This window comes from Rhinolophus sinicus, chromosome 12 (genome assembly GCF_057876585.1).
Source record: "Rhinolophus sinicus isolate RSI-liver-muscle chromosome 12, RSI-T2T, whole genome shotgun sequence".
NCBI classification, from domain to species: Eukaryota; Metazoa; Chordata; class Mammalia; order Chiroptera; family Rhinolophidae; genus Rhinolophus; species Rhinolophus sinicus.
Window position 1 is genome coordinate 19,006,050 of NC_142512.1, and position 24,981 is coordinate 19,031,030.

General features: G+C 38.4%; 1 protein-coding gene across 2 annotated transcripts in view; it reads left to right on the forward strand.

The window, feature by feature from the left end:
• The first annotated feature begins 16,645 nt into the window (after nt 1–16,645).
• YWHAE (tyrosine 3-monooxygenase/tryptophan 5-monooxygenase activation protein epsilon) overlaps nt 16,646–24,981 on the forward strand; it is a 41,172-nt gene continuing 32,836 nt past the window's right edge. Inside the window, exon 1 of one of the 2 annotated variants that reach the window (XM_019755510.3) lies at nt 16,646–16,821. In XM_019755510.3, the coding sequence (XP_019611069.1) occupies nt 16,758–16,821 (64 nt within the window). In that variant the 5' untranslated portion in view covers nt 16,646–16,757. The remainder of the gene's footprint in view (nt 16,822–24,981) is intronic. The other variant, XM_019755509.3, reaches the window with a different exon arrangement.

The window sequence follows — 24,981 nt, forward strand, 5'->3', positions numbered from 1 at the left end:
ACCTGACCCATCTGCTCTCCCCACCAGGTTTCTGTACAGTTAGTACCTCTATCTGGCTCACGTTCTCCCTCACCTTCAAATACCAGTCTTATATGACTCTCTAATTTGGGTTAGGTGTTTGTCCCACGTCCTCTCTTAGCAATATATATTTACAGTTATAACATTACACTGAACTGAAATGGCCTGGGCATGTGTCTATCACAAGACCAAGACTACTCATTGTGTTTCCAACAACCAGCCCTGCTTGACACACAGCAGGTACCCAGGGAATGTATTTTAAACAAAAGAACGAAAAACATAGGATAGGCGGGTGTGGGGACAGAGCCCCAGAGAGCAGTTTCCAGGCTCTCGGCCTCACGTGGAAAGGTGCTGGCTCATTTATTAGATGGCCATCCGCTGTGGCTGGGTGGCCATCAGCTGTTACTGGTTAGCCATTAGCCACTGATATAACTGCTGTGGCTACGCTGGGCGGGTCGGTTGGTTGGCGGAGAAGCGGGTAGCGGATCGTGCATCTTGTGGCTCCTGCTTCCTGTGTCTTCAACCCAGCTGCCAGCGAGAATATAGTGGTATGAACCCCCTATCCATGGCTCCTTGGGTGTTCCTTTTTGGCCTCACCATATCCTGCGTTCTTACGCAGGGAGCGGGATCAGAGACCCCGCATGACAGTGAGCTAGACATTATCAAAAGCAAACAGTGAGGGGTGGGTAGTAATAATCCTAGGGACTTAACAAAGTTACTGTGTCAGCTTTTGCTACACAATCAACCACATCAACACTGAGTGGCTTAAAACAGCAATCATTTATCTTACAATTCTGCACTTTAGCAATTTAGCAACACCCCTCACTGTTTGCTTGGGCTCAGCTGGGCAGTTCTTCTGGTCTGGGCTAGCCTGCTGTCTGAGGTCAGCTTCTGATTGTCTAGGGGCTGGCTGTCTTGGATGGCCCTCAGCTGATAGAGTTTATCTCTGCTTCCTGTGATCTCCCACCCTGCAATAGATTAGCCTGGATTGGTTCTCATGGCTATTGACAGGGTTCCAAGAAAACAGGCAGAATCACATAACACCCCTTAAGGCCTAGCCTTAGAACTGACACAATGTCAATTCCACTGCATTCTATTGATCAAAGCAAGTCACAAGACCAGCCCAGATTCAAGGAATGAGGAAATAGATGGAGGAGCTATAAAGTCATATACACAACAGGAAGCTCACAGCAAGCACCAACTAGGAGGCATTCAAATTAAAATAAACAAACAAACAAAAAATTGAACCTGATTCTAATCCAGCTCAGTTTATAGGAAATATGAGGAATAGAAGAACACCATAAAGAAGTAAAGAAACAAGCCCAGAATGTAAGATATTCTATAAGACAAATGGCCCAGTTTCTTCTCAAATAAATGGCATAAAAAAGAAAAAGGACAGGAAGGGAGATCTGTTATGGTTAAAAAGAGACTTATGAGACCTATCAACCTATGCACTGTGTGAACTTAGTTTGTATCCTGATTCAGATAAACCAATTGGAAAAAGACACTTCAGACAGTCATGGGACGTTGAATATGGATTGAATATTAGATGATATTAAATAAATGTTTCCTGTGGGCCCCATGGTGTGATGTTGTATCTGTATATTCTATACAAAATTACTTTTTTCCCTTTGTAAACTACATTTGACATGGATTAAACCAATGTAAACAGCTTTAAAAAAATAAATGTTCATCTTGTTGGGTGTAATAATATTGTGTTTATATTAACAAAATCTGTTAGTAATACTATAGGAGACAAAATAATGATCCCACAAAGATGTCCACATTCTAATCCCTGGAACCCATGAATATGTTACCTTACATGGATGGCAAAAGGGATTTTGCAGTTGTGCAAAAGGACCTTGACATGGAGAGATTATCCTGCTGAGACCTAATGCAATCACAAGTGTCTTTATAAGAAGGATGTGGGAAGAGTCAGTCATAAAAAAGAGATGTGACAATGGAACCAGAGGTTCCAATGATGCACTTTGAAGATGGAGGAAGGGACAATGTCAAGGAATGCAGGCAGCCTCTAGAAGCTGGAAATGGCAAGGAAATGGATTCTCCCCTAGAGCCTCCAGAAGGAACACAGCCCTGCTGACACCTTGATTTTAGGACTTCTTATCCCCCAGAACTAAGATAATAAATGTGTGTTGTTTAAGCTACAAAGTTTGTGATAATTTGTTACAGTAGGAAAATATTACAAGTATCTTCATGTGTATAGCTTTTTGGTTCAACTGAATTATTTTTAGCACAAATTCCCGGGAATAGGATTACTGAGTCAAGGCTATTGCCACATTTGAAAATATTGCTTTCCAAAAGGGGTTTACTCACTGTCAACACTGCCAGCAGACTAACCTGGAAAATATGGACCATCATTCAACTTTTGAAAAGATAATGTAGTAGACTAAAAGTATGTCTCACACAACAAGGTGAATGTATTTAACACTACTGAATTGTATACTTAAAAATGTTTAAGATGGGAAATTTTGTTATATGTATTTTATCACAAATTAAAATTTTTTAAATTAAAAATTTAATTTTTAAAGAAGTATACCTCAATCATTTTACGTGTATATTTTTATTACCAGTGAGAGTGAATATATTTCCCTCTACTTTCCCTTGAATTTCCTCACGTGTGAATTATCAGATTATATTCTTTTCATATTTATTGAATTTACTGTTTATTCAAATAGTCAATTTTTCCTTTTTTTTTTTTTTTTTTTTTGAGTAAAGAAAGTTTTATTGATCTAGAAGGCACCAACTGAGAAGATGGGCGCCCCAGTAGTTCCTCAAACCTATCTGAAGAAAGTACAGAGTTCAGGCTTCTTTTATGTCAAGGGATGGAAAAATGGGAGGGTCTGCTTTTGGAAAACTCAAGCTACAAGCAGAATTCCTCTAATGATTAGCATGTCTACACGCAAGATAAAGCAGGAGCTATTAGCCTGAAGGCTATGGGAACAAAGCAGGCTTGAACAAGATGGAGTCAGAGAATCTGAGCATTTCACTCTTACAATTCTCCCTCAGTCTTGAGGGAAATAGAGCACTAAGTTCAGGTTCAATTAAGAGGAAGGATTAGCTTTTAAGATGGAGTCGGATGTGTCTGCCATCATGGCCCTTTTATGTGGCACTTACCGCCTTACATACCCACCTCTTCTGCAATGGTCCCTGAGCCTTAGAGGGGGCATTCTGGGTGTTCAATTTACAAGAGACCACAGCAAAGGTAGAAGAAGCAGCAGGCCAGGATACCTATACCCCCACAAACAAAACAGACAGTAGGTCAAAGTCAAAAAAAACATTTCCTTATTCTAAATGAGCTGTGTGGCCAAGGGCGGCCAGCGGGTGGCCAGCACTTGCCAGGGAAAGTCCCTCCCGAGCCCCCAAGACAAAACGACCTTGGCAGCTACTCTGGACTCACAGAGGGGATCCCCACAAGGACTACCTCCTGGCTGGCTCACCAAATTGCTACCTCTCCAAAGTCCACGTGCCTAATGTTTCAAAAGGTCAAAACTCAAACTGTCAGTGTGAAGGAAAGAAAGTTTTATTGATTGAGAAGGCATCCACCAAGTAGATGGGAGCCCTAGCAGTTCCTCAAATCCATCTTGCCTATTTTTACTTTTAATGCTGAAAACGCATTCAATCACAGATCTGACAGATATTTGATTCCACTTAATATTAGCATTTCTATAAATTGGTTCTTAAACTTACTTTGTTAAAAAAAAAATAACTGGTGAATGGCAAAAAGTGTAGACCTAACTTCTAATTTACTATTGTCCTCAAGTCGTCACTTATTTTATAATCCTTTCTTATTCCTGTGTCATGGAATCCTGAGAGGCTTGGAAGTGGTGGGTTTTATAAGTGATTTGGAGAATAACAGAGTCTTGATCAGAATGAGCCACAAAAGTGGAAGGATGCAGACGTGGTGAATGGCTCCTGGGCCCATGCCTCTCTGGACACCTCACAGGAGGATTGAGAAGAGATGGCAGGACTGAGACGTGGGGCCAGGAGAGCCATCCGTACTCCCAACTTTTGGCACAATAAGAACACGGGTATTTTCTTGAGGGTCAAATGGACAAGACAGAAAGTTGCTGGGCTGAACCTGCTCAGTTGTAACCTACCAAGGGGGAAGCCCTGCAGAACCTTCCAAAGAACTCATACAGGTGTCCCCAGGAGAGCCAGTCACTGGCTGCCTGATATATGATATATGATATATGATATATGATATATGATATATGATATATGATATATAATATATGATATATGATATATATATATACACACATATAGTATATATGGAACTTTATTAATATAATTAGCTATACTTACTCATTAAAGAAAAAAAACAAAAACAAAAAAAGAAAGAAAAAAACCATAGTTCATAAAAATAGAGCCTAAAACAACGTCCAGTAAAAGTCAACACTCATGTTTAATAAACCCTCTTAACCAAATTAGAAATAGAAGAATCACTTTAACTTGATTAAAAAAAATCAGAAACCAATAATAAGCATCATCTTCATGGTGAAATATTAGAGACATTCCCAATAAAATCAGGAATTCAACAATAATGCCCATTTTTATCTCTCTTATTTAACATTTCTCTGAAGCTCCATGTTTATGCAATAAGAAATAAGAAGTAAATAAGATATTAGAAAGGAAGAGATAAAAATTTCAGTAAGTGAATTTCAGTAAGTTCACTCTGAAAAGCCAAGCCAATTAGCTGAAAAACTATTATTATAAGAAAGTTCAGTAAGGCAGTTTGAACTTTCAAAAATACAATCATCAATTCTCATCTATCAGCAGTAACAATCAGAAATAAAAAGCAAGGGGAAATCTCATACATCAATAGCTTCCTAAATACTTGGAAAGAAAATTAACTGGAAACATGTAAGACCTCTAATAATCTAACCATACAAATATAATTAAGATCATACAAAAGAGACTTCCTCAGTGGGGAGACTCATTTTTGAAAAAATTTCCAGTTCTCCCCTAATTAATCTGTATATTTGGAGCAACCCCAATCAAAATCAAAATGGATCCTGAGAGAACTTTTCAAGTTGATTCTCCAGTTCATCTGAAAGAATAATAGTACAAACTGAGTGAAATTTTCAAGAAAAAAAGTTATCTTACTACATATGAAAATGTACTATAAAGGTATTATAATAAACAATATTATATTGAAATAATAGACAAAGAGATCAATGGAACTAGAGAGATTCTAGAACCAGACATAAGAAAATTTGGTACATCGTAGAGATGGCATTTCAAATCAGTTGAGAAATGATGGGTTTATTTCTAATGGCATTAGACCTATTGATTTTTTAAGAAAAAGATTTCTACTTCCCCAACACATACGATTTCAAATATATTAAAGATCTAAATGCCAAAAGCAAAATAGAACAAGAAGAAAGTACAGGCAGATGTTTTTGTACTGTTATATGTCTGGAAGATTTTTAAAGCATGACACAAAATTGAGAGGGCCAAAAGAAAAAGATGGAAGGAACTGACTACACAATATTTGAAACTTCTCTAATTTAAAAGTCTGCATAACGTTACAAGACAAATGACAAAGGAGAAGAAAATATTTGCATCATATATAACAGCCAAAGGGGTAACATCTATAAAACATAAAGAAGTCCTATAATAAGAAAAAGACAATTCAGTAGAAAAATGAACAAGGATAATAATAAGTTACAGAAAAACACAGGATAAGATCCTCAAACTCATTAAGAATAAAAAAAATGCAAGTTAATGAGACATGATTTTCACCTCACCTATCAAATTGTCAAAAATTAAAAATATGGTAATATCCCATGTTGGAGCGGATGTGGGAATCTGGCAGTCTCAGACACTATTTGATTGTGTAAATTGGTTTAATATTTTAAAAAGGCAACTTGACAGTGATCATAAAAATTAAAGTATGCATACAACAGGAGGCTTCTGGGACTTGAGTAATGTTCTGTTTCTGGAATTGGATGCAGTTTACACGAGTTGCCTTCATTTTGTGAAAAGTTCAGCTGTGCTCTTAAGATTTGTGCACTTTTCTGTTTGTATGTTACAATTCAGTATAAAATTTACAAAAAAAGTGTGCATACTATTTGACTTAATTTCCCTTCTATAAAGTAATTTTCTCTTCTAGAAATACCCTTGTACATGTGTAAAGCTATAAAGGGGTCTGTTGCAGCATTATTTATGATAGCAAAGCATTTTAAAGAGCTTAAATGTTTATCAATAGAGGATTGATTAAATGATGTAAAATCCATACAAGAGACTATCATAAAGTTATTAAAAAGAATAAATAGCTTTATAGGTACTATTGGAAAGATATCCATGACATATGAAGCGGAAAGAGCAATCTGCAAAACAATATTGTAGCAGGAAGTTATTTTTATTTCCTTTAGTTCACCTTTTTATCCTCTAAAAGTAATATATAAAGACATTTATGAAAAGACACACACAAAAAAGCTGAAAATAAAACGCCTATAATCCCTAAACAAAACTTATTTCAACCTTCTTTTAATGTGTTTTTCTGATTTTTTTTCTGAGTATAACTATATTTTTAACAATGAACAATACTGAAATGTAATTTTATTTCTTGGATTTTACCTTTAATCATACATTGTGAGAATTTTTCATGAGACTGCATATTTTCATAAATATAGTTAAATTGTAGAGGAAATATATACATATGTGTATATACACACATGCGCAGTGATTCAAAAAGGATAAAATTAAATTAGCCTATTTTTACAAATAAAAATACAACTTTTTTTTTTAAAAAAGCACTAAACTGCAAGTTCCTGGAGGCAATGACTAATCATGTTTTTTAATGTCTTATTTCCTTCTTGTAGTGTTTAGTACACTGCCATTTATCTGTGGATATTCTACTCAAGACAGGTCAAGTGAGTTTTTGTTTATTTTAAAACCAATTCTTCAGTAAAGTTGGGAGACTTGTACTTAAGGATGTGACCTAATGACCTGGTGATTGTTTTAAAGGATTTTCAACGCAATGTGAAGTATCTACTATTAACACAGCAGCGGTGAGTACCATACCGTGAAAGCCACCTCAGTACAGCACCATGATTTTTTATCTGTTTATAATCCCAGATACTGTATCAAAAATGTTTGTTTATATTTGTGTTGTCCTATCAACAATTTCTGTTCCTTTTGGTTCTGTTTGTTGAGAGAACAGGCAGTACAGTCAGAGAATCAATCTAGGTTTAAGATTTCGGCCTTCTCAGCAGTTCCTTAGGAAGAGGCAACTTCAGATAAACTGCAACCAGTCTTGGGAGACAGACACTTCAGGAGAGAAGATCTGGTAGTTAAAAGGAGGTTTCCCCTAATTTCTGCATGTCTGTGACAGCTCTGTAGTCATTCTGGTGGTAGAGTGTGCTTTGTAGGGTGGAGTGGGTTTTGTGAACATGGGAACCAACAATATTATTTGGTCACTTCTATTTGCCACTCATTTCTCTTAAAGGATCCCTTTCTACCTCGTCACAGCTATTCTTCTCAAGAGAATCCCACACTTAAACTGCTTCCACTCTCGCCTTCTTTGTACTTCAACCAAATTCAGTCTGGCTTCCAACATTCTTTCGAAACTGCTCTTGAAGGTCACTAATGACCTAACTGCTGTATCCAATGGCTTTTCCTCAGTGCTAATCTTGATGTCTCTGCAGAATTTAATACAACTGACCACCCCCTTATTTTTGAACTCTTCTCATTTGTATTTTATGACACCAACTTCTTCTGATGCTCGCTCAAGTTTGAACCATAGGAACATTAACAAATCTAGCTGATAGTCATTGAGTATCAGGTTCTTTTCATGTAATCTCCAACTTAATTCTCTTTTGTATGAGGAAAATATCATACTTATTTTATAGAAAACTAAGAAATGAGAAAACTAAGGCTTAAAGAAGTTGAGTAATTTGCTCCATTGCACAGGTGATAAGGAGCTATCCAACCCAAGGAGTCCAAGAGCAGAGGCCATGGTCTTAACTGCTGTGACGTGTTGGATAGAGCAGGAAGGGATTTCTAGAGGTCAGCAAACTTAGCTGCTTCACTTCATTTCTGCAAAAAATGCTATTGGGATTTTGATTGGGATTGCATTGAACCTGTAGACCACTTTGGATAGTATTGTTATCTTAACAAAAACACGAATGTCTTTCTAATCCAAGAACACGAATGTCTTTCCATTCATTTCCGATTATTGTTCTTTAATTTCTTTCAGCAAGTTTTGTAGTTTTTTATGTACAAGTCTTTCACCTCCTTGGGTAGTTTATTCCTAGGTATTTTATTCTTTTTGATTCTATTGTAAATAGAATTGCTTTAATTTCCTTTTTGTATTGTTCATTTGCTACTGTATAACTGATTTTTGTGTGTGGTATGTTCCAACTTTACTGAATTCATTTATTAGTTCTAACAGTTGTGTGTGTGTGTGTGTAAACTTTAGGGTTTTCTACATATATAGGTCATGTCTGAGAACAGAAATAATTTTACTTTATTTATAATTTGGATGCCTTTTATTTCTTTTTATTGCCTAATTGCTCTAGAGCTTCCAGTACTATGCTGAACAGAAGTAGCAAAAGCGGGCATCTTATTTTGTTCATGATTTTAGGGAAAAAAGTTTTCAGTCATTCACCATTATGATGTTAGCTGTGGGTTTTCATATATAACCTTTATTATGTTGAAGCAATTCCCTTCTATTCCTAGTTTATTATTTTCGTCATGAAATAATATTGGATTTTGTTCAATGCTTTTTTTCTTTTCATCAATTGAGCTAATCGTGTTGTTTTTCCCCTTGTTCCTTCTATTAATGTAGGATATTGATTACATTGATTTACTTGAAACATCTTTATATTTCTGGATTAAATCCCACTTGGTTGTCGTGTATAATTCTTTTAACATGCTACTGAATTTAGTTTGCTATTATTTTGTTGAAGATTTTTACATTATATTTGTAAAGGATATTGGCCTGTAGTTTTTTTTTTTTTTTTTTTTTTTTTGTAGTGTCTTTGTCTAGTTTTGGTATTAGAGCCCAGGTAATATTTGTCTAATAGAATGAGGTAGGAAGTATTTGCTCATCTATTTTTTGAAGCCATCTGATCCTGAGATTTTCTTTGTTGGGAGTTTTTTTCTATTCTTTTTTAATTGTGGTAAAATATACGTAACATAAAATTTACTATTTTAATCATTTTTAGCATACAGTTCAGTGGCATAAGTACATACATTCACATTGTTTTGCTGTTGGGAGGTTTTTGATTATTGATTCAATCTCATTACTTTTTTTTAAACTTTATTGTTCTTTTTATTTTCATTTTTTTAATTATTGGTGAAGGGGAACAGGACTTTATTGGGGAACAGTGTGTACTTCTGGGACTTTTCCAAGTCAAGTTGTCCTTTCAATCTTAGTTATGGAGGGCGCAGCTCTCTGGCCCATGTGGGAATCGAACCAGCAGCCCCGTTGCCCAGAGCGCGCGCTCTAACCAACTGAGCCACCCGTCTGCCCCTCATTACTTTTTATACATATATTCAGATTTTCTATTTCTTCTTGAGTCAGTTTTAGTAGTTTGTGTACTATGATCTATCTATACACAACACTGATTGTACCAAATGTATGGGTCTTTCACACCAATTTTCCAATTTTCTGTCGACACCAACTGGGTGTCCTACAATTTAATTCAATTCTGACACTACCCAGAATTAGTGCAGACCCACAAGACTGAGGTTAAGGGCTCAATCTCACAAGACTGTCCCCAGTTTCAGATACCAATCTCAAGTAGTGGGTCCCCAGGTTATCCACACTTCTGTCCAACTTGGCTATAAATCGGAAGTTCTCACAACCTCTTCCTCAGGTTTGATTATTTGCTATAAGGGCTCACAGACTCAGGGAAACACTTTGCTTCCGCTTACTGGTTTATTATAACGGATACAAGTGAACAGCCAGATGAAGAAGCACACAGGTAGCGGTCAGGAAGAGTCCCAAGCACAGGAGCTTCTGTTCTTGTGTGGGTTGGGGTATGCCACCCTCCTGGCATGTGGATGCATTCACCAACCTGGAAGCTCTCTGAACTCCACTGTTTAGAGTTTTTATGGTGGTTCCATTGCCTAGGCGTGATTCACTCATTGGCCATTGATGATTAACTCAATCTCCAGCCTCTCTCCCATTCCTGGAGGTCAGGAGTGGGGTATGTGGGGTTGAAAGTTACAATCCTCTGATCACATGATTGGTTCCTTTGGCAACCAGCCCCATCCTGAAGCTCCCTAGGGGACCACCAAGAGTTACCTCATTAGCATAAACTCAGGTAGGGTTGAAAGGGGCCTATTATAAATAACAAAAAAAAAAACACACCTCTTCACCCCTATCACTTGGGAAATTACCAGAGTTTTAGCTCTGTGCCAGTTATCAAGGATAAAGACCAAATATATATTTCTTACTATATCATGATATCACAGTGTATTTTTAGGAATTTGTCCATTTCATTTGTTATCCAATTTATTGGCATAACATTGTTCATAATACTCTCTTACAACTCTTATTTCTGAAAGGTTGGTAGTAATTTCCCCACTTTCATTTCTGATTTTAGTAATTTGAGTCTTTTTTTTGCTTAGTCTAACTTTTTCCATATTGTTGAACTTTTCAAAAAACCAACTTTTGGTTTGTTGATTTTCTCCCCCCCCCCCATTTTCTGCTTTATTTATTTCCACTTTAATTTTTATTATTTTTTTCCTTCAGCTCACTTTGGGTTTAGTTTGTTCTTTTTGTATGTAGTTCCTTAAGGTATTCAGTTAGGTTATTAACTTAAGATCCTTCTTCTTATTTATTTATTTTTTTTTATAAAGGAAATATTGAAAGGAAGACTTTTTATTTTATTATTTTTTAAAGGTTTTTTTGTTTCGTCTTTTTTTATTGGGGAAGGGGAACAGGACTTTATTGGGGAACAGTGTGTACTTCCAGGACTTTTTTCCAAGTCAAGTTGTTGTCCTTTCAATCTTAGTTGTGGAGGGTGCCATTCACCTTCAAGTTGCTGTCCTTTCAGTCTTAGTTGTAGAGGGTGCAGCTCAGCTCCAGGTCCAGTCACCTTTGCTAGTTGCACGGGGCGCAGCCCACCAAGGGAGTAGAACCGGCAACCTTGTGAGAGGAAGCGCTCCAATCAACTGAGCCATTTGGGAGCTCAGTGGCAGCTCAGCTCAAGGTGCCGTGTTCAATCTTAGTTGCAGGAGGCGCTGCCCACTATCCCTTGCGGGAGTCAAGGAATTGAACAGGAAACCTTGTGGTTGGGAGCCCACTGGCCCATGTGGGAATCGGACCGGCAGCCTACGGAGTTAGGAGCATGGAGCTCTAACCACCTGAGCCACTGGGCCGGCCCCAAGATCCTTCTTTTTTAATGTAGGCATTTACAGCTATAAATTTCCCTCTTAGCACTATTTTCCCTGCATTTCATGAGTTTTGGTATATTGTGTTTTTATTTTTATTCATATCATGGCATCTTCTAATTTCCCTTGTGATTTCTTCTTTGACCCATCAGTTATTTAAGACTGTTATTTAATTTCCACATACAATTTTCCCTCGGTATCTGCAGGGGATTGGTTCTAGGCTCCCCCACGGATACCAAAATTTGCAGATTCTCAAACCCTTACAAGAAATGGTGTAGTATTTGCATATATGCTACAGTGGGGTATGCCTACATCACTTCATTCGTGTGGATTCGGTGTAGTGCTCAGCAGGTGGTAGATGCCAGTTTTGCCTTTTAGAGCTTTCTGGAATTTTTTGTGTGTTTTAAGAACAGCTTTACTTATTTATATTTTAAATTTTTTTATTTTTAAATTACTGTTGACATTCAATACTATATTAGTTTCAGGTGTACAGCATAGTGGTTAGACATTCATATAACTTATGAAGTAATCCTCCGTAAGTCTAGTATCCACCTGGCACCGTACAGTTATTACAATATTATTAACTATATTCCCTATGTTGTACTTTACATTCCCGTGACTATTTTGTAACTACCAATTTGTACTTCTTAATCCCTTCCCCTTTTTCACTCAGCCTCTCAATCCCCCTTCCATCTGGCAACCATCAGTTTGTTCTCTGTATCTATGAGTCTGTTTGTCTTATTCATTTATTTTGGTTTTTTTTTAGATTCCACATAGAAGTGAAATCATATGGTATTTGTCGTCTTTGTCTCTCTGACTTACTTCACTTAGCATAATACCCTCTAGATACATCCATGCTGTTGCAAATGATAAGATTCCATTTTTATGGCCAAGTAATATTCCATTATATATATGCACCACATCTTTAGCCAGTCGTCTATTGATGGACACTTGGGTTGCTTCCATATCTTGGCTATTGTAAATAATAGTGCAATGAACATAGGGGTGCATATATATCTTTTCAAATTTGTGTTTTGGATTTCTTCAGATAAATACCCAGAAGTGGAATTGCTGGGTCATAAGGTAGGTCTGGTCTTAATATTTTGAGGAACCTCCATACTGTTTTCCATAGTGGCTGCACCAATTTGTGAGGGGATATTTTTTTATTTTTTAATTTTATTTTCAAGCCGAGGTTGGTTGAGTTCGTGCATCCAAAACCCATGGATATGGAGGGCTGACTGTATTTGTTAAACTTCCAGAGTCCCTGGAAATTTCTTCTGTTATTCATTTCTAGTTTCATTCCATTGCAATAGGAAAAGATACTTTGTATGACTTCAGTCTTTTAACATTTATTGAGATTTGTTTTATGGCATAATATATACGGTCTCCAGTTCCTTAACTTTACTGATGAACTTGAACCTCAGAGGTAAAATGACTTGTGGAAGGTACAAGCAAATAAATGGGTACTTATTTAGTTATAGAATTAGAATTAAGACTGATTCTCAGTCTTTCACCATTGAAATTTGATGTTTGTTTAAAGTGTGAAGGGGCTTAATTTGGAATGCAATAAGGAGCCACCCAGTCTCCTTTGTTGGTTCTTCTGTTTTCACTTATCTTTTATTTTTATTTTTTTAAATTTTTATTGGGGAATATTGTGTTTCTCCAGAGCCCATCAGCTCCAAGTTGTTGTCCTTCAATCTTAGTTGCAGGGGGCGCAGCCCACCATCCCATGTGGGAATTGAACCGGCAACCTTGTTGTTGAGAGCTTGCGCTCTAACCAACTGAGCCATCCAGCCTCCCCTCTGGAAGCTCAGCAGCAGCTCGTTGTCTTCAATCTAGTTGTGGAGGGCACAGCTCACTGGCCCATGTGGGAATTGAACTGGCAACCCTGTTGTTCAGAGGTCGCGCTCTAACCAACTGAGCCATCCGGCTGCCCTTCACTTATCTCTTAAAAGTAGGTATTCTCCAAGGTTTTGTGGTTGGTTCTCTTCTACCTCCGTACACTCTCTACCTGCTTCCATGGTAGCTTCCCTTCAGTTTGGAATGCCAGTCCCCTTTTCCAGTTCCATGCTGGTTACTTCTACCAAGTGATCTTTGAGAATCTTAGAACCAACATATGCTAAAAGGAACTGTGACTTCTCTTTATTCTATCAGCAAATTTTTCTAGCATTCCTTTTTTGTTGTTGTTAATGGGACTACCACTCATTATTCCAGTGACTCAGGGTGGGAGAATGGAAAGTCAGTTTTATTTATTTTTCCCCTCACAAGATCTCCACATCTGATCAGCTACAAACTCTTGTGGCTTCTCTTTGTAGTACTATTCCTATTTGTTCTTCCCTTTCCATTTTCTCTGCTACCGTCTATTACCTTCTGCCTGTATTAGTGTAATAGCCTAATAATCTATCCTCTTCTTTAGTCACTACTATACCATACTTATTAATCTTTCTAATATATATGACGTTAGATAAACGATGTTGGTGTCATCCTCCATGCAATCATCAAAAAATAGCTTCCTTGTGCCCACTGAATAAAGTGCAAACGTTTTAGCTTACCATTCAAGGCTCATTATAATTTGGTTCCAACTTCCTTTTTTTTTTTTTTTTTTTTAAGATTTTATTGGGGAAGGGGAACAGGACTGTATTGGGGAACAGTGTGTACTTCCAGGATTTTTTTCCCAGTCAAGTTGTTGTCCTTTCAATTTTAGTTGTGGAGGGTGCCGTTCAGCTTCAAGTTGTTGTCCTTTCAGTCTTAGTTGTGGAGGGCGCAGCTCAGCTCCACGTCCAGTAGCCATTGCTAGTTGCAGGGGGCACAGCCCACCAACCCTTGCGGGAGTTGAACCGGCAACCTTGTGGTTGAGAGGACGTACTCCAACCAACTGAGCCATCCGGGAGCTCAGTGGCCGCTCAGTTCAAGGTGCTGTGTTCAATCTTAGTTGCAGAGGACGGTGCCCACCATTCCTTGCGGCATTCAAGGAGTTGAACCGACAACCTTGTGGTTGAGAGCCCACTGGCCCATGTGGGAATCGAACCAGCAGCCTTCGGAGTTAGGAGCATGGAGCCCCAACCGCCTGAGCCACTGGGCTGGCCCTCCAACCTACTTTTAATTCCACATCTATTGCAGATCCTATCACACAGCTTATGTTCTAGTTACCTGAGCTTGCAACAGTTATTGTGTCGAGTACAAGTTGCTGGAATCCATTGGGAAGCAAAACAGACCAGGTCCTTTCTCATTCCTGCCTCCTCAATCTCAATTTGATCTTGGTCCCACTCTTCTGCACCTTCCACTCCAGATTAAGTTCCTCTATTAACCTCCCCATTCCTATCCATGGTGGGCCTAAGGGGAAGAAGGCTAAAGGGCAGGAGAAGAAAAAGATTGCTAAGAGATAGGGTAAAGTTGGTGTGAAAACTGGAGTATTTCTTTCCCTACCAATTGTAACTCTTTGCCCCAGAGTTAAAAGGATCTGGAAAAGGTCCAGGACTGAGCTTGTCTGAGAAACAGGGACAAGGTGGGAGAGAGGTTAGTTTCAGTGAGGAAAGTCTGCCATTAAAAAACTGTTACATGGGTACAAAGAGCATTTCATGAATTTGACTTCAAAGACAAGGGAAGTAAAAGCTGAAATAAATGAATAGGACCATATCAAACTAAAAAGTATATGCACAGCAAAAGAAACCAACAAAATAAAGAGGCAACCAATCGAATGGGAGAAGATTTTTGCAAACAATGTCTCCAATAAGGGGCTAATATCCAAAATATATAAAGAACTCATACAACTCAACAACAACAAAAAAAAACAATCTAATTAAAAAATGGGCAGAGAACCTGAATAAACATTTTTCCAAAGAGGACATACAAATGGCCAATAGACATATGAAAAAATGCTCAACATCACTAATCATCAGAGAAACGCAAATAAAAACCACAACGAGATATTGTCTCACACCAGTGAGAATGGCTATCATCAACAAGACAGATAATAACAAGTGCTGGAGAGGCTGTGGAGAAAAAGAAACCCTCCTACACTGTTGGCGGGAATGCAGACTGGTGCAGCCGCTATGGAAGGCAGTGTGGAGGATCCTCAAAAAATTAAGAATACTGTGTTTCCCTGAAAATAAGACCTAGCTGGACCATCAGCTCTAATGCATCTTTTGGAGCAAAACTTAATATAAGACCTGGCATTATATTATATTATGTAAGACCCAGTCTTATATTATAGTAAAATAAGACTGGGTCTTATATTAATTTTTGCTCCAAGATGCATTTAGAGCTGATGGTCCGGCTAGGTCTTATTTTTGGGGAAACACGGTAGAATTACCATGTGACCCAGCAATCCCTCTCCTGGGTATCTACCCAAAAAATCTGAAAACATTTGTCCATAAAGATATATGGACATTCGGCAATACGGTGTTCATTGCAGCTTTATGTACGGTAGCCAAGACATGGAAACAATCAAAGTGTCTTTCAATAGATGATTGGATAAAGAAGATGTGGTATATATACACAATGGAATACTATTCTGCCATAAGATGAAATAGTGCCATTTGCGACAACATGGATGGATCTCGAGATTATTATGCTAAGTGAAATACGTCAGACAGCAAAAGTCGAGAACCATATTCCATTGATATGTGATATATAAAAGTGAAAACAGCAAATGAACAAGACAAACAAATGAAGAAACAAAAACTCATAGACACAGCCAATAGTTTAGTGGTTACCAAAGGGTAAAGAGTGGGGGTGGTAGATGAGGGTAAAAGGGAGCAAATATATGGTGATGGAAGGAGAACTGACTCTGTGTGGTGAACACACAATGTGACATATAGGTGATGTATTACAGAATTGTACACCTGAAACCTATGCAACTTTACTAACAATTATCACCGCAACAAATTTCAATTAAAAAATAAATAAAAAGAATGAAAAAAACAAACCATTACAGACTCTAGTTTTCTCTGCCCCAAATCCAGGTGTCGGTTCTCAGTTAGGGTCCAGGCTCCCTCGCTCACTCTCTTTGGGCGCGGTCTGGTCCTGCCTCGCCTCCAGCATCTCTGGCTGCCTTGGGGCCGCTCTCCCCGCCCTCAATCGCAGTTCCCGCCTCAGCGCTCCCGCACACGCTGAGCCCAAGGAGGAGGGGCGTCTAAGCTGGGTCCAGCCCCTTCAGGCGCCCGGCTCTGGGCTCCCGGGCCCGCCCCCCGCGCCAGTTGCCAGGGAGCGGTTGCCATAGAGCTGAGCAGTTGTCCGCGTGCGCAGGCGGAAGTCCCGGATTGAGGCGCCGCCATTTTTGCTGCCGGACGCGGAGGGAGAGGCTGAGAGAGTCGGAGACGCTATCCGCTTCCATCCGTCGCGCAGACCCTGCCGGAGCCGCTGCCGCTATGGATGATCGGGAGGATCTGGTGTACCAGGCGAAGCTGGCCGAGCAGGCTGAGCGATACGACGGTGAGTTGGGGGGGCAACGGGGGGCTGGAATTCTCGGACCCTCTGCCGCCGCCCACAGAGGCCGGGAGCAGGAGACAAAATGGCGGCACCGCCGCCGATCCTGGCCCGGGGACGTGGATTCCAGAAGCAGGAAATGGCCTGCGGTCTCCCGGAGCGGTGGGAGGCCCCAGGCCCAGGAATTTGACCCCTTCGGCGTCCTTCGCCGCAGACACTTGCGAGCCTAGAGGCCCAGGCGATAGGGTGGAGGAGTTGGTTGTAAAATGGCGGCTAGGGGGAGGGCGAGTCCCGGGGCGGGGGAGGGGGAAGAGATGGCGGGTGCTGTCTCCGGGTGAGCAATCCCCAGGGGAGCTTCTGGCCAGTCTTGGGATGTGGAGAACAATTGTGTGGGGTGGTGGGGCAAGAAACACCCGCCACATGGGGGACAGTGGCGACCAGGGGCTGTAGCGCGGGCGCCTTTCAGGGAAATATGGCGGGTGGGGGCGGTGGCTTTTCCCCGGAGGCCCAATGTGGGGCGGCGGCTGTTGAGTCTCACAAAGGAGAAACCTTACGAGCGGAGGTCTTCTTGGGGCTTGTGGTCGGAGGCAGTCTTGAATGAGAGTGGGGGAAGGGGAGAGGGTGGGAATCACTGCAGTTCATCCTTGGGCGGAGGCCAGCTGAGATGCTGCGATCAGATTTCTTTCCCGTAGGCCAGCACACCTTGTAGTGAGGGTTTTTTAGGCTTCACATTCAGCCTCGCTTTCTTCTGGGGAAATCGAGCAAAACCTCCCGCACGCTCCCTCCCTTTCCTCAGACTTATCCCGTAGACCTCGAAGTTCCTGTAATTTTTTTTTGTTTGTCTCTATTAGCTGTGGGTTGTGGTGTCTAGAACATTGAACTGGAAACAAGGAGACCATGACTCTTAGTCCCTTTCTAGTGCCTGTCTGTCTCTGTCTCCCAAGTTTGTTAAAATGACTTTCCTGTTGACACATACCATTATGACAAATGGAAGAAGACCTGTTGAAAAATAAAGTTATTTCAAATAACGTTTAGTAACTGCATTTTGGTTGAGCGCCGGGGCTTGGAATGCGTGTTCTTACCTCATTGGGGATCTTAACCTATCACAAGCACCCAGCTGAGGCTTGGGTTTTTGGATTATGAACATAGAGGGTCCCAGCAGATCCTATGTATATTTTTTTCCGTTTTGAATAAATGGTTTTATGTACAGATTTGAACAGATTTTCTTTGTTCACTGATCCTTCGTCCCTAAAGGTTCTTTCGTCATTTTTCTGAACTTTATATCAAAATGCCCATTGTGTCTGTTTAGTCCATTCCAGGCGGCTGTTTTTAAGTCGTCCCCTCCACCTCCTATTTTGGAACTAGGTACTTGAATTATCTCCACATCCGTTAAAATGTATATAAAAACAAAAAGTTGTATATGATTTCTGTGGTTCTAATGCAGTTGTGGGGTGAGACATTGAAATCAAGTGCCATTGATCTTTAGATTTTTCTTAATTAAGCCACTTATTTTTCAAAATATGTAGGGTCCTTGTTTTCCTTGAATGCCTATTTGTCATGTGCATACCCTCAGGGCTAATCCTAGGGTAGGGTTAGGATTCACGAATTTGAAATTAGGAAAAAAGGCCTGGAACTGAAATCTAGGAAAGATACTACACTAAATTTCCTTCTGTAAATCCTAAAATTGCTATTGGTATTGAACAAGATTCTTGTTGGGAGGGGGAAGGGAATAAGATGGGGAAGTACAGCTCAAGGTCAGATTTGTCTTTATTTCAGTGTGTAAAAAAAGTCAAATGTAGGTGTGCTTGTAATGGAACTCTCCTCTCCCCGCCCATTGCTCCAGATAGGTTCCCCTCTCAATCTACCACTGCCTTTGGCAAAAAACTTTATATTTGAATGCTTTCTGCTCTGTAGGGATTTAGGCTCTGAGTAAACTTGCTGTGATAACCAAAAAGAGGACATGGAGGAAGGTTCTAAAAACTGATTTGGAAGCTCATGATAGTAGTTTGCTAATAAATGACTGTTTGATGATCATGTAATATTTTGGAGTTGAGTACTGAGGATTTTTGACCAAATCTCTTACTGGATGTTCAATATAGGACTCTATAGATAGCCTCATCGTTGCATTGTACACTTTTTGTATCTCCAGGATCTAAAGGGAGGAAGAGATAGGGTTTACCAGATGGGGAGGAACTCCTATGACTGTTGGGCACAAGATAGGGAGGGATTCATTGGAAAGGAAGAAGAGGAAGACAGTCATCAGGAATCAGATTTTTACCTGTGTCCACTCCTTTATTGGGTGCAATAATTCATTGTTGTCTGTGGTGACAAAAAAATGATCCCATAGTTTTGAAAACTTTTCAAGTGTGGGGAGTGGAGGAGGCGAGAATGCATTTGAATGATCTGATTTTGGGTACATGGATATAAATACTGGATATTGTTCCTGCGGTACCTTTATCTTTAATTTTGCATGCTGTGTTGAACCAATACTTACACTTTTTTGTAGCATCATTTAACTCTATCCTGGAAACTTGGAATCGATTTATATGGTTTATTTAATGGTACTGGAGGAAAAGCTAAGCTGTGTTCAGAAAAAGGACAATTTTGGGTTGCAGGTAGGAAATACCTGAAGTTTGGGGCTAGGATTGTTCACCTTGAAGGTTAATCTAGCATCCCATCACTTAATGTCAGTCTTAGCATTCCCGAACTAAGTCTTACTGATTTATATGAACCACTTTAGTACAGAAAAGTGGGGAATATGGCAGGGGGAAAAAGGAGTACTTTTCACATTTTTGAAAGTAGAGAGGTCAGCATGAACTACGTTTGGGTTTGTGGGGTAGTAGCTGGTTTTGTCTTTTCATCTTTCTTGTGATGATTGGCTCCATGTGAAGTAGGGGTAAAGTTTTGGTGTTCACTTGAGTCACTCTGAATGCATTAACCCCAGGAAGGCATCTGTTCTGAGTCACTACATAGCTGTCCTTTTAAAACCCTAGAGCCTCATCTCCTGTTCTGGTAATCAGTGAAGGGTGGGGGCGTGTTTTGAATTAACTTTTTAATATGTCTTGTTAGGAAAAAATGGGTAATAGTAAATGAACTTTATTAATGAGTTTAAAAACACAGGTTAATTATCCGTTCTTGACTGTAGGACAGTAATAATTTTTATTGCTATTTTTGTTAATACTAAAATGGTTATTTCAGTTAATGGAGTTTACCAAATGCATTTTTCAGTCCTGCCTAAACATAAGTGGAATTGGGTAATGCGATTTTTAAAATCCCTCCTACTGGTAGCTTTTAATTTAGTCTTTGTATTTAAAGGAGATGCTCTTGTGTATGCTTTAGACTTTTGTACAGTATTGTGCACTTGGGCATACAAACTATATATAGTATATAATGAAATCATGAATCATTGCAATTTGAGATGATGGGGTAAATTCTTACTGTGGACATTCCTAGGTCCCCTTTTCACTGTTACATGAAAAATCTCAATTTGAATTCTAGTATGGCAGAAAACACTATGGCAAGTATTAAACTGAGCAAAGTTTGGATTCAGTAAGTACAAGCAAACACATTGAAAGCCCATATAAACAGGCTTTCCATAATTGTTTGATACGTAGCTTGGTCAAGGGAATACGAAATGTTTTAAAGATTTCTTGATTTTAACTTGATATAGCAAGTGAAATTTCAGCCCAGTAAATGTATGTATTTTACAAATGAGTTTCAAATTTGTAAGCAGCTGATCTGAAAGCATGATTTTTTAAAAAAGGGCTGTAAGGCTGATTTTACCAGAATTTTACCTTATATTTAAGAAAAGTGTACTTAAACAGTAATGACAAGGAATAGGATAAAAATTAAATTTTCAAACTTTATGTAATGCCATGTTTATATAGAACTTCTCACAGACCACTTAACAAAAATTTTTACTTATTTCATGTGACATTGAAATAGTGTTACTTCCATTTTTATGGTTCAGGAAAGTGATTTGAGCATATTTAATGATTTTTTTTCTTTTCTGTATCGCATGACTAGTTGTCTAGTAAATGGCAAAGCCAGAAATGGTCTGACCTTTAGACCAGTTTCTCCTGAGCCACTCACAAAAGACGCATGTGTGACTAAGGTGATGTGTGTGTTTATGACTTGACTAGTATTTATTGAAATAGATCAAATGTCTTCGTAATTTTCTAAAGAAACCTTGTGTTTTCTTTCAAAAGCCCATCTCAAGACTCAGTGAATGAAGTGAGAGGGATTTTAGGTAATTTCAGAATGTGTGTTTGCATATAGGTTTCTTGGTTTATCACAGTGTGTCTATGGAGGTGTGGCTAGTGCCATGCATTTCTGTCAAGTACTTTTAAAACATTTTCCCTTCACTTCTGCTTTAATGGATACAGCCCTTAAGTTAATGATGTAATTGTAAAATTTGTAGAAGGAAAGATTGGCAAATAATTCACAAGTATTCTAAGTAGAAGCCTAGATAGCTGTCAAACAATCCATCAAGGGATAGTGAGGAATAGCAACAGAAAGTAGTTAACATTTATTGTGTTCCAAATGGTCAGGTAACAGTTTGATACAGTTAAATACTGACGTATCTGAGTTGACAGATTGATTTGCCAACATAATTTTATGCTTTGAGCTCATTAAATATTCATTCTGGTCACTCCTAGAACAATTTCAGTTCATTTTAATTTACTAAGTTGTAACAACTGCCATAATAAGAGGGTCATCATAATTTATCATCTAAATCAGGATACCTTAAAACGAAGGGGTACCAATTCATAATCAAGTTGTATGCTTAACTGAGATTGTCCTGAGCTGCAAACTTGCCCTGATGGTCATCCAACTTAAGACCATTTTATTACTATTCATTGTTTCATTTAGAGTCATACAAAAGTTTTCTAAGCTTTGTCCATCCTGCTAGAGTGGAGATAATCTTAGATCTAAGTCCTCAGATTGGTTTTCCTCTTTCTTAAATGAAGTCAACATTTGGCAGAACAAGACAAATCAAAGACAAAATGAAAGATTTTCTCCTCCCAGTCCTCAAAACGGGAACTGGAAAAGCCAAGGATATGGTAGCTGCTGAAAATAGAGCTTGCTGGCATATGAACTAGTCATTCTGACTGAGGGTCAAAGCCAAGTATGTTGGTTTTATGTGTGTCTGCCTAGAGCATATGCAGAAAGTTTAAAATACTTGACTTAGGTGTTAGCAAGTGTCTGTCCTAAACTAAGAACTTTTTCCCCAAATAAATTTCTAAAGTCTCACCCATACCTTGTTATAACCATTCATTTTAGAACAACACTGAATCCTGTGTAGTTTAGAAAACAAATGACCATGATCCTGGTTTATCTTTTGAAATTTAATCTTGACTTGATTATTGCCCTTCTTCCAATGATCCATCACTATAGCTGGGCAGATCTGTTATTGGTAGTCTTGATTTGTGATGAGGTCAGGATTTTATCTAGCTAAAGCAATATGAAATGTGTTTAACTCTTTATATATAACATTCAAAGGAGACACATTACACTATGAGTAAAAGTTATGACTTTCATATTTTGTAAGATGCCGTGTAGTACAAAGGCCTTGGAATTATCTGGATTCCTTGTCTACAGAATGGGAATTAATGATGTCTGCCTTGCCTGCTAATTTACAGGGTTGTCATGAAATTGTGGGGTTTTGTGAACTGCAAAGCATTATTTTTGTCAGCTGGTAGTATTGTGAGAAAGTCCTATTACCCAATATAGAAAATGAAGGTTCAGCTTTATTCCCAAGCAGTATAATCTATACTTTGGCCATGTTCAGATGGTATGTGGTTCTTTTGATACTAATTTTAGGTTAATATTCAGGAGAAAAACCTATCTTCCTAGCAAATATTACTTGTTTGTGGATTTGGGGTGAAAGTTTCCGTGGTATGAAAATATAAAAGTTAATCAGTGTTAAAATATTTGCATGACAGCCGTGTCAGATTTCTGACTAGGAAAATAATACTACAGGTATCCCCTGCTATATGAAAATAAGAGTGTTGTATGAAACCCTTAAGCCAAAACGGTGTAAAGCAAAGCAACGATTACTTTAGGATACATTTTGCTAAGGGCACAACATAAATCTAGATAAACACATGCTCACAGACAAGGTTCATTCAAAGCTATGGTGGTTTGATGCTGAGTGTAGTTCCTAGAAGGAAGTTGTCTGCTACATTCCCTGCTTTGGGTGCGCGCTGCCTCTAATGGCAAAAGCTAAATGGTATTTTTGCTTTTCGCCTTTTTGGTAAAAGCAAAAATCCTCTTCGGATTGCTTTCATTTAGTGAAAACAGGTACTACTAATGTAGGTCTTTCTTAAAAGTGAAGTGGCATCACTGGAACTTTGGAAAGCAGGGCTACCAGCACACAACCAATTTTGTGAAATGTGATTCTAAAGGCTTATTGTAAGTCTTGCACAGTGAATGGGTTCTGATTAATAGAAAGCTACCAATTAAAACTACTTAGTCCTTGGTGGTTTAGTCATTTAAGGATTTTGTGGGACCTTGGAATGGTTGTTATGAATACCTTTGTGTTGTAGAAATGTTGTTTATTTTACATAAGAATTTGTGTGATTTTATTAATGCAAAATAAGTTAAACTATAAATTAGTAAAAACTTAGGATTGTTATGAAAATTTCAAAACATTGTGTGCTGTCTGACTAGGAAAATATCAGTGACAGTTGATTTTGCTTCTAATAGATTTTAAAAAGGTATTCATTAATGAAATATTTTTTCTGTGCGGAATAGACTTTCGTACAATTTAAAAATGTATTACTCTGAAAGTGCTGAAATTTTGATGAGGGTTTCTTGGCTGTTCAAAGACTTAGGAAAAGAAATCAAGTTAATAATAAATCTGAATAAATAGCATTAACCCTTCTTTTAAACTGTATCAGTGCAAGGGTTATTTCTGTCACTTTTTTCCTGATGTATTCCAGACAACTTTTTTAATTATTAAAGTTTATTGGGGTGACAATTGTTACTAAAGTTATATAGATTTCAGGTGTAAAATTCTGTAATACATTATCTACATATCATATTGTGTGTTCACCACCCAGAGTCCGTTCTCTTTCCATCACCATATATTTGATTCCCTGTACCCTCATCTACCTCCAAACAAAATTTTGTTTTGTTTTTTTCCTTAATTCTACAAAAATTATGAAAAGAGATTTAGACTTGGAGCTCTCTTTTCCCCCTATATGTCAGTGTCTTAGGTCGTTTACCTCCTGAAACTCTTACTTTATACCTCTACCTCCTCTGCACCTCATAGTAGCTTCTTAAATTCTAAGAGGAGAGATCTCTTAATTTTGATGTAGTTAGAACCATCCCCGCCCTCCCCACCTCAGTTTTCAGACTGATGGGAGTGATACCTTTCTGCACTCAAAATTGTAGAATCTGGATAAAAGGTTGTCTTGTTCTTTTTTTTTTTTAATCTAGCGGAAGCTAATTGGGAAAGTTTTTAAGTTCTTTAGAAGGCTAATTTTTTTCCTCGGTCTAGAGAAAGTAGGAGTTGATTTTAGAGAGTCTCTGTTTAGCTTGGTACGTGAAGAGGAAAAACTATATATATAGTCGAGTGTCAAGATTGTGTTTTGGGGGGGTGGGAGATGAGGGTAAGGGGGATCAAATATATGGTGATGGAAGGAGAACTGACTGGGTGGTGAACACACAATGGGATTTATAGATGATGTAATACAGAATTGTACACCTGAAATCTATGTAATTTTACTAACAATTGTCACCCCAATAAACTAAAAAAAAAAAAGATTGTGTATTGGAAAGCCTTAGTTTTCAGACTATTAAAAAGAAATTCCAAAGCCCTTTGACAAATACATCTTGAGTGCTAACTATGTACCAGGCACCGTTCTAGAAACTTGGTATTCATCAGTAAATACAATAAGACAAAAGATCTTTTCAAGAGCTTATGTTGTAGTGAATGTATAAATGCTTTTTAAAAATTATACTTTTGTTACTAGGTGTAATTAAGAGTTAATTTGAATTAGTCAGTAACCATGGAGTTTGCTATAATGTAGGGTGCTATACCTGGTGCTGGTACCCGTGCCATATCCAAAAGACTGTAGAAAGCTACATGTCTTTTTTCATTGACTACTAGTGTCAAGTGGCCCTAACAAATTGAAAAGGTTCTTTAAAAGTTTATTTTCA